The 13,862-nt window shown below is 43.4% G+C and overlaps 1 protein-coding gene across 1 annotated transcript in view; it reads right to left on the reverse strand.

Moving 5' to 3' along the window:
* The window catches only part of trim71 (tripartite motif containing 71, E3 ubiquitin protein ligase), a 34,455-nt gene extending 22,917 nt beyond the window's left edge, over positions 1-11,538 (reverse strand). Inside the window, exon 1 of the mRNA XM_030063881.1 lies at positions 9,656-11,538. Coding sequence (XP_029919741.1) covers positions 9,656-10,384 — 729 coding nt within the window. The 5' untranslated portion in view covers positions 10,385-11,538. The remainder of the gene's footprint in view (positions 1-9,655) is intronic.
* Positions 11,539-13,862: the final 2,324 nt, after the last annotated feature.

Below are 13,862 nucleotides of genomic sequence, written 5' to 3' on the forward strand. Positions count from 1 at the left end.
ATTGGAGAATTTCTGCTTCACAGAATGAAGTAACACTGAAGTTAAAAAAAAAAAAGTATTATCACAAATAAAGCCTGATGTAAAATGATTGGTTACAAAGACAAACTCTACATCATCCTGAATATCTCCTGAATATCAATATCAACCGGTATGTCAGATTCATGTTCATCCCCAACCTGTCTCCCTGGTCTCTTAAAAAAAAAAAAAAAAAAAAAAAAGACAGGGAGGTGAGTAAATATTATTGAATAAATATTACTGTCATTACGGGTCGCACTGTGGTTCGGCAAGGATGCCATGGTTATGCATACTGAAAAGCTTGCGTGTATGTCACTGTATTCTGATAGAAACTGTATTATTATATAGAAACTGTATTGAGCTGTGGAGTGACCCATACACCCCACAAGCAACACATCAAGCGGAGGCGCATGCCAAGAGGGTCACTGTCACACACAAACAGCGCTTTTCTTGAGGAAACTATCTGCTCTGTGATCTGCTGAAACACAACAGCACAGCTCTACAGCTTTGCACCCTCCCTCCTAAGATACAGAGTCACCAAAAACACTTCCCTCTTTGCTTGATCTGAATGTCAAGAACACACTTCAACCTGAAACATGTATGATGGTCAGGAGCGAGGGAAACAGAGAGGTGGAGGGCAGCTGGGTGGTATACCAGCTATAAAAGGCTAAAGAGACAGCACTGGGTTAAAGCCAGTCTGGAATGTCCAGGCTGGATAATCTGTGGAATACCCAATCCCAACACTCCCATCAATCCCAGCAACACCATCTGCCAGACAAAGCTCCTTTCATGGAACTCGTAAGTACCTGCTCTCCTCTTTTTCAAACTCCCTCCATGTCCTGTTAGACCTCTCATATGGCCCTCACGCATACCATATTTTGTTTTTCTGGAAAGTTCGCCTCTCTTCCCTGTATCACTCTCTTTCTCCACTTTCCCATCCTCCTCCAGCACCGCCCTGCCCCTCTCCCATGGCAACCCCGTGTTGGCTTGTTGCCACGAACATACACACACACACACACACACACACACATACTCTCAGACACGCCTGCAGTTGTTTTGAAACTCTGCCAGATACTACATGGGGGGGCGGTGGCTGAAAGCTGGCAATCTGATTGGCTGACCTGGCAGCAGAGAAGGAAAACAAACCACAGTCAGCTGGCCTCCTTACCAAGCGAGCATGTGACAGAGCGTCGTGTGCTCTAATACTTGTCCATGAAAAAAAGGGCGGAAAATAAAATGAAAGGGAGAGCGAAACCGGAGAAAAGCAGCATGTGGAGAGAGAGAGAGAGAGAGAGAGAGGGAGGGAGTATAAAGTCAAGGGAAAAGAGGGGAAACGGGGAGTTGGAGCAACAACGAGCGGGTGCTGAGAAGAAAGAATGAGAAACATGATAGGGAAGAGAGAGCAGGAGCTTTAGAAGGCAGATGACGGAGGAAATGGAGAAGGTGTGTGAATGAAACGTGAGGCGGCTGAGGCATATTCTATTCTGCACATATGACAAATGTGTGTATCTGGGCATGGTCACGGACCGGCTATCCTTAGTGGAATGAGGGTTGCTAAGCGTATAGGTTGTTTATCAGCAATCCTGGTGTCTTAAGTAACTAACACCACTGGTAACACACATTGCACTTTTAACCCTCTACCACGGCGCATTCCCACATCGAGGTCTCTACGGACTCCTTTAACGGTCATGCAGGTCTTGTATTTTCCCCAAAGAAACACCAGTTTTGTCCCACCAAATGCATACATTTTCAATTCAATAATACATTAAAAGCACACTACATACATTCAGTTGGTCGGCACAAAGTAACCCCTCTGCACACTGCTCTCCCTCAAAGCCTTCACATATTCGCGGATTGTTTGCTGCATATATACACACACAAATGGCCGGCATACCACTGTGGCAGCCTAAAGAGCGTGACCTTTGTGAGGAAATGGCCTGCTTACACAAGAAGCCAAGACTTCCCCATGAGCAAATGCCTCAGACATGTAGTATAATGCAAGATGCAAATATGCCTGAATTACCTGTTAGTCCTTATTCTAACACTTAGCAGACTGATTCACTGAAGCCCTTAGTAGGTGCTAAAACATTTTCAATGTTCAAAAAGTCAGAATTAGCAAGTTATTGGTGCAAGACGATCCTCTTGACCAATCAACGGGTTATGTGACTGGTTTTGCACCTACTCAAGGGCCTAAAAGACAATACACAGCTTAAATATATATGCACATTTGTTTTATTTTGCCATCACAGACACCCATATATTTAATGATGAGTTGGATTTCATCTGTGCTGACCAGCCGCTGCAACTGTCCCACACTAGCACTGACTTGTATTATGTCCTATTCGTGTGGTCATGCATTTGACATATTCCGATTTCAGCGGCAGGAAGTGCACATGGAAACTCTACCAAGTCATACAGTTCTCTGTTAATGCAGGGAATTCAATCTCAATTAGCCGCAGTTAAAAAGTTAAAACTTTAAAACATAAAGTCATGTTTGGTATACATGAAGTACATTGCTTTTCTCTCTGCTATGATTGCTTTTGTAAACCAGTGACTAACTCTTAGCTTTTTTGGCTAAAGCCAGACTTGTTGTGATTAGCATGTGTGTTGAGTTTCCATTTCCAAATTCCAGTTCAATTTTTACATCCAACTTCACAAACCTGGAAGTGAGTGATTCCAAGCCAGCTAATGAGGATGTAAACACAGCATTACTCTCGAAAAATCAGCCAGACTCGTTGACGGTCATGCAAAATGCCCCCAGCAAAGGTTTGAGAGCATGAATGTCAAGAGTTCCAGCATTGCAATCTCATTTACTGTGGTCAAACAATGGCCAATTAAAAAGCCATCCTCGCTCAACAACCTCTTGGTAGGAAGTGGCGGATTACAGTTTTTCAATGGGCAATAAGTCCTGTAGTCGGACAAAACGTGACAAATGCCTTCCTCTCTGTCCATTAAACTTACACTGGACATCAAAGCTGGGACACACAAACACACACACATTTCCCCTTCCTCTATATGAGACACACTCACAACACACAGGAAACATAAGGACTGCTCTCTAATGACGGGGCACATGTTGCGCATTAAAACCCTGGAAGTCCAACTTAACATAATCTAACTCTGCTGGCTGCTTAGACGCACACACACACACACACGTCTTCAGAGGATAACTACCCACAGATGGGAGATGCTCTTGGAAAGGAAAATGCAGCGGCCGCACTGTTACACAGATACTTCCAAAAGTGATGAAATGTAATCGCTGGGCCCTCAACGGCAACAGCTGCTAAATCATATTGAGGAGACTTTCTCCATCCATAATGTCCATTGTCTCTGACACAGAGCAGACAGAGAGCGCTGATGAGAAAGGCAGGAGCCAGGAGAGGAAATACCCGGTCTGTGTGTGTGTGTGTGTGTGTGTGTGTGTGTGTGTGTGTGTGAGGGGGGAAAGAGAGAACCCAGGAGGTATAAACTCAAGTTACAGGAATTCCTCTGGCCTTGTATCAACCTCAGCTTTGGGTTAGGTTTCCTTACAAACATTCTCGTCTTGTGAGCTCCAGCGAGGGAGAATAATCACCAAACCAAGCACATGTATGTGTGGTAGTGTTCCTCTGCAGTTTCCAAACCATGACGAGCATCAGGAGAGAATCACAACAGGCTAAAAGAAGAAGGAATTTAGTGGCTAATTTTCCACTGAGTGATAGGTGGAATGGTAAAATTATTAGTAGTTTATTAGTATGTGCTGGGTATTGACACTGATTACCCAATTTCATTTCAATTTGATTTGACACCCATCTTACAATACCAATTTTAAAGGTTATATGTATATACGTGGTTTTGTTTTTGGCCATTTCTTCATCACCATCATGTTTTTTACATTACAAATTTATTAAAGGGTGATTCTGCTTTTTTTTTTTTTTTTTTTTTTTTTTTTTAAACCTGGGCCCCATTTTGCCGTCATTTGGGGTCTAAATGACTAATAGGGACAAACATTTTTGGAATTGGTGCTGTACTGAGGGAGAGCGCTTCAGCCGGCAGCCACAAAACAGTCTGCAATGTCATCCCTGTGGGCAACTGTACTCGTCAAAGAACGTCCCCTAAACGTGCTCAGGCTGTTGTTGTAAGTGTCAGACAACATCACAGAAAGGATCCCTACAGAGCTAGGCCTTTTTGTTTATATTTCGCTTCTTCCGGTCACTGTTCTAGCATCCCTGTTTCTTCTACAATTTGTGCACGGGTGTTTTCAGATGTCTACAAAATAAGTCACGTTGAATCTTATCAGAGCATGTTTTGTAGATACTATTGGCTTATTGAATGATTGGTTTTGCCTTTTTGTCAGATGCCAGGTCAATCCAATAACTTTAGCTAATAATAGTGGCAAAAGCAAGCACTTTTAGGGAATGTACAGTGATAGATGCATTTGCACCCAAAGATTACACTGCAGCCTGTTTCGCGGCTGCAAATTGAAGTGATCTCTCTCAATTCCCGATCAATTCCAAAAACCTTTGTCCCCATTTCGCATTTACACCTCAAATGATGGAAAATATGGCCAAGGTTTAAAAACACCAGAATTACCCTTTAAGAAACCTACTTTTAGACTTAATACCACTGGCTTAAAGATCAGAGCTTCCACAATTGCTTGTTCATTCGCTCCAAAAATGTAATTTGGTCGGCTGAGTTTCTGCAAGTGAGCAGTTCAGCACACGACATCTACAGGACAGATGAACGACAAATAACATTTGACAAAAACTTACACATCCACTGAGAAAAGGAATAGATTAAAAGACTGAGGGGTCTTGGGGTTTTACGAATAGATACTGGATTGTTTAAATGGAGATCGGATTAAGCAGAATATTGAATATTTTCATCCAGCCCTAGAAAATTGTAGAAATAAATGACACAGCAGTTGAACAGTTCATACTCTGCTAATCTTGGTAAGATTATAGGAAATGTCTGTCTCTGAGGGGATGAAGAGCATGGCAGGTTGTCAAACTGATTAGTGCAGCTCTACCCTTCGCAACGTCCTCACAGCATGTTGTGTTTTAGACGCTCAGTGTCCACCAATCCCTTTCTGTCCCCTCTCAGCCCACTCCAACCCTATTATACAAAGAATGGTGTGTGTGCGTGTGCCTGCACAGCCATGCACGTGTATAGCCAGGCGTGTTATCATGATGACAACAGTTTAATCAGAGGCGCAGTCACATTTTGCAGGATTATCATATCATTAGTGAGACCCTCATCTGTCTCTCATATGGAGCTGTATGTATTTGTATAGCGAGGGGTGACATCACAGCCAGTGGAGGGCATTCCTTTGATGTAATCCAATTTTCCATTTCCCCTTCACATACAGCGTGTGAGCCACGGCGACTGCCGGTGCTTCACATGAGAGACAACTGACATTTAAGCCGCACACACAGGCCGACGTATTCACTCATGTGTGTACACAAACACATATCCTTATCAGTGTGTAGCCTACTCCCTTTTTAAGCCTGAAAGGTCTTATCTTCCAACTGAAACCCTTAGTCTCACCACCAATCTGGTCACGCCGAGCGAAAAAAAGAAGATAAAAACAAATAAAAAAATTGGGTTTTTGATACTATCATTTGCACATTACAGTGCGAGTCGTACGAGAATATGAATCCTTACCTTCTCTTCGAAAATGGAATCCAACTGGAATGTGTGCCTTAATGGTGAATTAGCGGCAAATTGCTGGATTATGCACACATAAAACTCAAGCCAAGGCAAATAAGTGTGATATTCATTCCAGCCGCCTCCATCACGAGAAAAAAACACATCCTCCTTCTCCATTATACCTGATGAACTGAACCTGAAGCTAGGTGTTTTTTCATGCTCTCCTACACAAAAGTACTAGCACTTTTTCCAATACCTATATCCAGTAGTCGAGTTGTAAAAAAAATTCAGGGGGGATGGTCAATTTTTTTCACTTGATGAAAAGGGAGGATGGCAGTTTTACAGGGTGGATGATTTTTTACCGTTTTTATTTCAGGGAGGATGCCATCCACCCTCATCCCCCCTCAACTCGAGTACTGCCTATATCCCTCCCTTTATGTGCATCTCTGTGTTTGAGGCAGGCTTGAAACTCTGAGAGACATACACAGCCTGTTTGTACAGAGTATACATGCATCTAAAAGTGTGTCTGCTCATTCAGCCGACTCCAGCAGGAATACTGGTGAAAAGAAATGGAGCCGGCAGCCACGCCAGCTTTCCCTTGTGACCTCCACTGTCTAGATTTCATCTTGGTGCACCCCTTCCCCCACCTTGACCATCACCACACACCCATTCACATTTATCGGACACTATGCATTTACAGTCAAACTCGGGTTGGATGTTGAGAGCAAGGCTTTGGTCTTTTAAATGGAAAACGGTTTGCTGAATATATTTTGATTCCGAGAGCAGAACTGTGCATTTCCACAACAAGAAACCCAAATGTCTTTCTGTTGTGTACTTAGGTGTTTGAGCAGTGAACACTAGCCATCAATACTATCAGCGTCCTGACCCACTGCAGCACCAGAGAGGAGGAACTCCCTGTAAGAGTTATGTAACAGTACTGAAGGGAGACCCCAGCTCCTGGAAAATTCGGCACTTTCACTCAATATACATTCATGTCACATGGAGGGAGGGTAGGGGTCACATCACTTTTACAACTGTAGCAGTCAACATCGTCTTTTTTTAGCATCAAGAAAACGTCTGTTTAGTCTATCACAATGTACTCACCCGTACATGTCACAAAGTCCTGAAGAAGCAGTGAGTGTGTGAAACATATCAGCTATGTATAAGTATAGTAAATATATTTACTTTTTTTTTTTTTTTTTTTAAACAATTTATAGACCAAACAATTAACCAGAAAAAAACTCTGCCCATCAAGAAGTGAATTCTGGAAGACATTTCAGATAATGTTTAGCCTAGTGTAGAACACTTTTTAATCTTCAAAGTTATATTCTGTGTCCATTCTTGTGTTTTTGTATACTGCCATCAGTAAATTATTAGTTTCACGTGCAAGCTCCCAAAAGCTAGGTTTTGGGAAAACAAGATTTTATGGCACGTCCCAATCAGTGCCATGTAGTATCCCTATAAGGTGGAATTCTAGCAGTATAACCTTTGATAGTCTTTGTCTGTATTTTTGTATTCAAATAGCGAGAAATACAATCAACATTCACTGATGACAAAGAACCAAGTTGTTGCATTTTCTTGTGAATGTGTTTTTCTGAAGTAGCTCTATTATAGATTGAGGAAGCCAATGGAGTCATTTCAAACAAAATTCACACAAAATATACTTAAAGGTTGGATGGAAACACAACCAATGCCAGAGTCAGTCCTTCAAACAGCAACATCTACAGGCCTGAAATCAGACGTAGACAAATGTCACATTGTCATACAGGATGAAAGAAAAACTTTGTTATTCAATGCTTATTCCAAATTGGTTTTGCAGGCTACCGGCCTTTATTAGCTGCACAGACACTTTTACACCTTATGTAACTGTACAAGACAATGTGGACTTTTGTGGCTTAAACAAGAAAATACCATTAACACTCAGGATGCACACACACCAGAGGAAATACCAAGTTGGTGCCTAACCGATCCTGGATCCTGGGAACGTCCCAAAGAAAAACAAAGATGCAACATTTTGTGTCGCTAGTGAATTTGAATGGAATGTCCCAACTAGAGCTAAATATGAGAACAAATGGCTTGAAACGGCACGGAAATGCTATGTGTTGGTTAAATGTTGGTGGACAGGGTTTAAATGGGTTTTCTGTTGACACGCCATTACGAAACATGAAAAGCCTACATGGGAACAAACAGGCTAAAACTGGTCTGTCCATCACGGGGACTGGGTGTACAAGGAGCCACTGACCAGTTTAACCATGCATATGACTGCTGTGGAGATGGCTGGAGGACAATAGCCCTGCTTGCTCAGTGCACACAGGTAGAGAAAGGCAAGCCTTCTCCTGTGTCATTCCCTCCCCCAGGGCTGGATGGAGCACAGTAAGCGAGTGAGGCATTACTGGGAAATGGAGCCCTTACTGGAAAAGTGAGCCCACCTATTTACTGGCAATGGGCAGCTGGAGGAGGGGAAGGAGTACTACCCCCCACCCACCCCCTCTCACCCCTCCACCCCCAACCAAAAAAAAAAAAAAAAAAAAAAATTGAAATCCAAAGTGGGTCCTTGTGAGCAAGAGCTAAATCAATGTGTTGAAAGCCACAGACTAAATGAGTCATATTGATCAGGCTGTACTTATTTATTTTTTAGTTTATTTTAACTAAGCTGCACTGGCTCCCGGCATCTTTTAGGATTGAGTTTACAGTTCTTTTACTTGTTCACAGGGCTCGCAATGGTTTGGGACCAGCCTACATTACTAATTCTTTGTCACTGTATAATCCCTCACAGCTTCTTAGATGCTCTGCTGCGTTTTTTTTTTTTTTTTTTTTTTTAAACACAAACTATCACGGAAATAAGAAAATGTGCAGCTTTTAACCATGCACCAGAAAAATGGAATTCACTACCCAAGGCTGTAAGAAAAGTAAACTCTCTATTAACATTCTTAAATGACAGTTGAAAACATATTTATTCAAAATTACTTTTAACTGTCACTCTTCCTTTGTGCAGTTCATACCTTTAACATATTTTCTTGCTCTTACCATGCTATTTGCTGCCTTTCATATAGGCTACTACACAGAATTTGCACTTGCTTTACTTTGCCTGTTTTTGTTATTTGCTTTATTGTAAAGCACTTTTGAGTTATACCCACTGTATGAAAGGTGCTATATATTAATAAAGTTAAATTATTTATTATTTTTTTTATAATTATTATTATTGTTTTACATATTGGTGATTGCCTGTGTCAGACCCCTGTAAGTTAACTGACATGGGACGGCAGCCATTTCTATAGACTACTACTTTGACTGAACGATTAATCGTTTATTTCAGTTTGAATGGCAGTGGTGTATTCTCAGGCAGCGCGGGGAACTTCCTGGAGTAGTACAAAGATGACATTCCAAGACCCCCTACCAATACCATGTGTTATTTTTCCTGACCATATGACTAAACCAAGAAAAAAATGTGGTTTCCTGTTTTAAAGGCCTTTGCCGTTACCCTGCCCAGATGACATGGTTTTGAAAAAAAGAAAAAAAGAAGAACTTTGGGCCCAATCTCCAACTTGTCTCTCCCATTATCAGAGAACTTGTAGAGCTCCATAATATCTCCATGGACAGGACTTCTAACAGTCATAGAAACATGTGTGCAGTTACTAGAGGGGCCTCTCTCTGCACTGGATAGATGGTGTGGTACAGATTAACCAGACTCTGCGTGTCTATGCATGTGTGTATATGTGAGTGTGTTTGTGTGTGTGCGTATGTGTGTGTAAATCCAACTCCACACACGTGCTTGGTCGTCTCCAGGGAACTAGGTGAAGAGCCACTCAGCTCCCTTTGAACATAAGGCCATATGGCCCCTAGTATGGTTCTACACTACACACATAACGCTGTTACACTTAAGTATATTGTGTGTGTGCACTGCGAAACACACGCAATGCCATTACACCACCAATGTTACAGAACCAGTGGGGCAAAATAAGATGCCACATCTTTGTTTGCCGTGTGTTTGCGTGCTCTTTGTTGAACTCACCTCACTGTCATGGTGCTGGCAGAAGCTCATGCGATCCTGGAAGAGGGAGAGCAGGGCAAAGTTGTTCTGCAGTGACTGGGCCAGAGACACCGACACCCCCGCCTGGCCTGGGTTGCTGTTGGCGTTGGCCCGGCCCCCCAGCCGCTCGATGAAGTGGTCCTTGGTCAGCCGCACCCGCTGGTGGGCCCGCACACAGTTGTCACACAGGTACTCCTGGCAGTCAAGGCAGTGGGAGCTGGCCGGGTTCTCCTCATCACAGGAGCTGCACTGGGGCTCTCCGAGATGGTGAGGGCGCAGCAGGCCTCCATGCGGGTGGTGGAAGCCAGAGGAGCCTCCACCCCCTACACCCATGCCTCCCCGGTGGTGGTGGCCGTTCTTGTTCTGGATCTGCTCCTCGGAGCTCACCACCACATCTAGCAGGTTGCTGAAGAGGAAGTTGGAGGAGGGCAGGGAGTCCACCCCAGCCTCAGTGATGGACACCTTCTGGTCACAGGTGGGACACCGTAGCTTCAGCGGGTCACCTGGGCTGCGCTGGCCCTCTAGGCACTGCCTGCAGAAGGCATGGAGGCAGGGGAGGACGTGCAGCCTCCTGGAGGTCTGGCTGGAGGAGGAGGAGGTATGGGAGGAGGAGGAAGATGTAGAAGAGTTGGAGGAAATAGGAGCGGAGGAGCCGCACAGCTCCTTGCAGAGCGGGCACGTCTGCAGGTCTGAGTCTGGAAACGAAGCCATCTGCGGCGCTACCGAAACACAGGCTCAGTTTACAACATGCGCTGCGATGGGGCTGAGGTATTCATTTGGGGACACATCGGTTTGCTGTGTTCTGTAGGAAACAATCTGGCGTTTGAGGTAGATACGTGAGGCATTAAAGTCAGTTCAACAGTGAAAACGGCGCTCATCGGCTTCAAGATTTGTTTTTGTTTTTTGTTTTTTTGTTTTCTGAACACTGACCGATGCAAAATAAGGAGGTAGACACTTTTTTAGAACATTAATTCAGACATAAAAATGTATACTTAGTATGCGAAGATCAGCAATTCATCATCAAAAATCAATTCGGCTGGGTAAGGCTTTTTAGGGAGAAGCATCCTCGCCATTCCCCCAAATAAGACCAACTTGATGAGAATGGTCTGTTCGCGTCCCTGTGCAGAAAAGCGTCTGTTGGTGTTTTGCTGAGGCTCATAAAATAAACCTGAAACTGGAGTGACACTGGATCGGCCTCGAAGTACTGGGAGCTCCGTCTCTCCTCCCCCACAGACTCAACATGACTACGGGGCTCTGCGTTTTGAAACGGGAGCCCACCAAGTATCGAAAAACTGCCTGATTTGTGTTTTCTCTCCTCCGTATGTCGTCGTCGTCGTTGTTCCGTCTAGTCCACCATCGGGGCCCGTTCAGGCGGCGTCAGGCGCAGCCAGCGGAGGGTCGGTGGTAGCAGCGCTAGCCTCGGGCTGAGATACCATAAATTATTCATCAAAGCACCGATCCCATCGTGTGCCTCGGGTCCGTAGGGCGTCAAAAACAAACACCGGGAGCGTCGGGGTAACCAAAAACAACCGATACAACGTATAGCGAACCTGTGTAGGCGAGTTCACCGATCCCCCCGGTGGTAAGGAGGCCGCTTTCCAGCTCTGCCTTCCCGTTCAGTCGGTCCGCTGGTATCCCCCCTCTCACTGCGCGGAGGAATGCGAGGGCTTTTACCTCCTGCAGCTTAGAAAAAAAACGGTGTCCTCTGAACGGAAACCCCCGCTCCACCACGACCACACAGGCCGAATCGGTACGTCCCCTTTCCCGTTGTTGTTTCTGCTATTGCTTTCTGTCGCCGATATAAACATAAACACAGGGCGTGCGCTCTCGCGGGCGCTGCTCTCCCGTCTCTGGGCGCGTGTAGCTCAGGCTGCAGCTCCTCGAGCTGCTCTTATCCGACTGAGAAAAAAATATGGACCCACTTCCGCCCGATGGAGGTGGAGCGAAGAGGAAAGAGGTGTGTGTGTGTGTGTGTGTGTGTGTGTGTGTGTGTGTGTGTGTGTGTGTGTGTGTGTGTGTGTGTGTGTGTGTGCGTGCGTGTGTGTGTGTGTGCGTGTGGAGGGAGGTTGCCCTGCCCATGGGCAAAGCTAAAGTATAGTTTCAGCGTTCCAATGGACAACAAAAGCAAGAGAAGGGAACAAAGAGTAAATTTAACCAATTTAATTTAATGACTGATCCCTCAAAATATAAGTACAACCACACTGAATTAAACCTGCTGTTACTTTCAAATTTACCGACATTTTTTATCAATAGGGGTCAATTTGACCCCAGTAATTTAAACCTCCAAAAAATGATTATAATAAAAAAAAAAAAATTACCCAAGTTAATATGTACTTTATGTGTCTTGGTGACTACCTAAATAGCTCTTTAAATAAAACATAAATCTCCCCACTCACTCTTCTTACACATCAAAGCTCCTGTGGGAATCATGTTTTTCCCTCCCAAATGTCCCAGTAACTATCAGTGGCTCTCGCACTGCTGCTGTGGTTATGTTCTGTCAGGGCCCTAAAGCTTTTTGAAGATTATGAATGACATGTTAGAGTTCCTCAGTGTCATCCAAAACAACAGAAAGTATTATGTGTAAAATGTTGATATTTCTTATATGATTTATACAGATTTAAAAAGCCTGGGGTGAAACTGACTCCAAAGAAACACAGATGTGTACCAAATGTGTCCAGGACATTGAAAACATATCATCATGTTAATTTCATGTTTACCCACTCGTATCCATGAAATTAGGAAATGTAATGGAATATAAATGGAAAAACAAACAAACAAAAAAAAAACAGTCTTAATCATGTATTTAGATGGATAATAGGAGGTTAATTAATGGATTGCCTGGCTAGATCAATAGTTATCACTATTTTTTAGGAAGGGTCCTCAGGCACATTCAGTCTCCAGGCTCCCATTTGATAAAGGCTTTGTCCCAGGGCCCCCCCATCTGAGAGGTATGGTTGTTGGTGTGCACTGCAGATGGGAGGTAACTGGGGACAGTCATAGTCTCATCACACTGCTCATTCTGATACATTATCTCATTGTGCTAATCTATTGTGAATATATTCACAGCAAAGGGGGTTATTGGGTAAAAAAATTCTGTATGCTATTTGAAGCCTTGGTGCAGCATCCTACCACACAGATATCATCAAATCTGAAGTGAAAAAAATGTGAAAGGTTTTTAATTTTTGTCACTTAATACCTTAAAAAAAGAACTACAGTTAGACCTATACTACAATTTAAAATTATAGGAATATTTTTTGAACACATGTGCTATATAAATAAAGCTGACATTGACATTGACATAAGTCCATGGCCATGTCATAGGCACATTTCAAAGGAGCATGTTATGGCCTTCCTGGAAAGGATCATGTCTGTGGATGTTCACATGCCTTGGGGACATAATGTATCTTCAGCAGCAGCTCACAGTGGGTTCAAAGAACAGGTTATGACTTTTGGAGAGACTGACTTTGCTTTGGTTTGCTGCATTATGGAGCATCAGATCATCCATCTGAACCAGAACATACACCCACATCTGCAGAGGGGGTCCTAACGGTCATATTTTTCATAATTTCTGATTCAGTCTTGGAGAAACTCTTGTCTCTCCTTCTTGGCTGCAGAGGACAGTTGGGAATGTTCATCAATCTGACACCAAGTCTGTTAAAGTGTATTTGCGTATTAAAATAAGGTAATGTTCAGGTGAGTAAAACAGTCTGACCCATATTTACTGACCTTACTGAAACACCCTATAGCCATTTGCTTTGCAGGTTACACTGCACATATGCAAAGCATTTCCCTTCAAGTGTTCATAACCACTGAGAGTTGCCCAACACTACCACATTCTAGTCAGTGTTTTTCAGTGACTTTCCCCAAACTAGAAATTCAAATCCAGTGAGGAATCTGAACCAGCGGCTGTTCTGGTCATAAGTCCATTCTCTATCTGTCAGTCCTGAATTCACAAAATTCTATCAAATATGTAGAGATATATTTTTATGTTTTCACTGTCAACAATCTCCATTTCATGTACTTACATTGATGATAAAAAAAAAAACATGTATCCCACCAGTTCCTGTGCCTTTAATCTAATCTGAGTTCATATCACCTTAAACCACCTTAAACTCCACTGCAGATCACTGTAAAATTACAGATGTGTTAAGGTGCATGTAGCTTTAGGTGCAGTCATTAACAAAATCTC

The sequence above is a fragment of the Myripristis murdjan genome, chromosome 11, assembly GCF_902150065.1.
Source record: "Myripristis murdjan chromosome 11, fMyrMur1.1, whole genome shotgun sequence".
Classification (NCBI taxonomy): domain Eukaryota; kingdom Metazoa; phylum Chordata; class Actinopteri; order Holocentriformes; family Holocentridae; genus Myripristis; species Myripristis murdjan.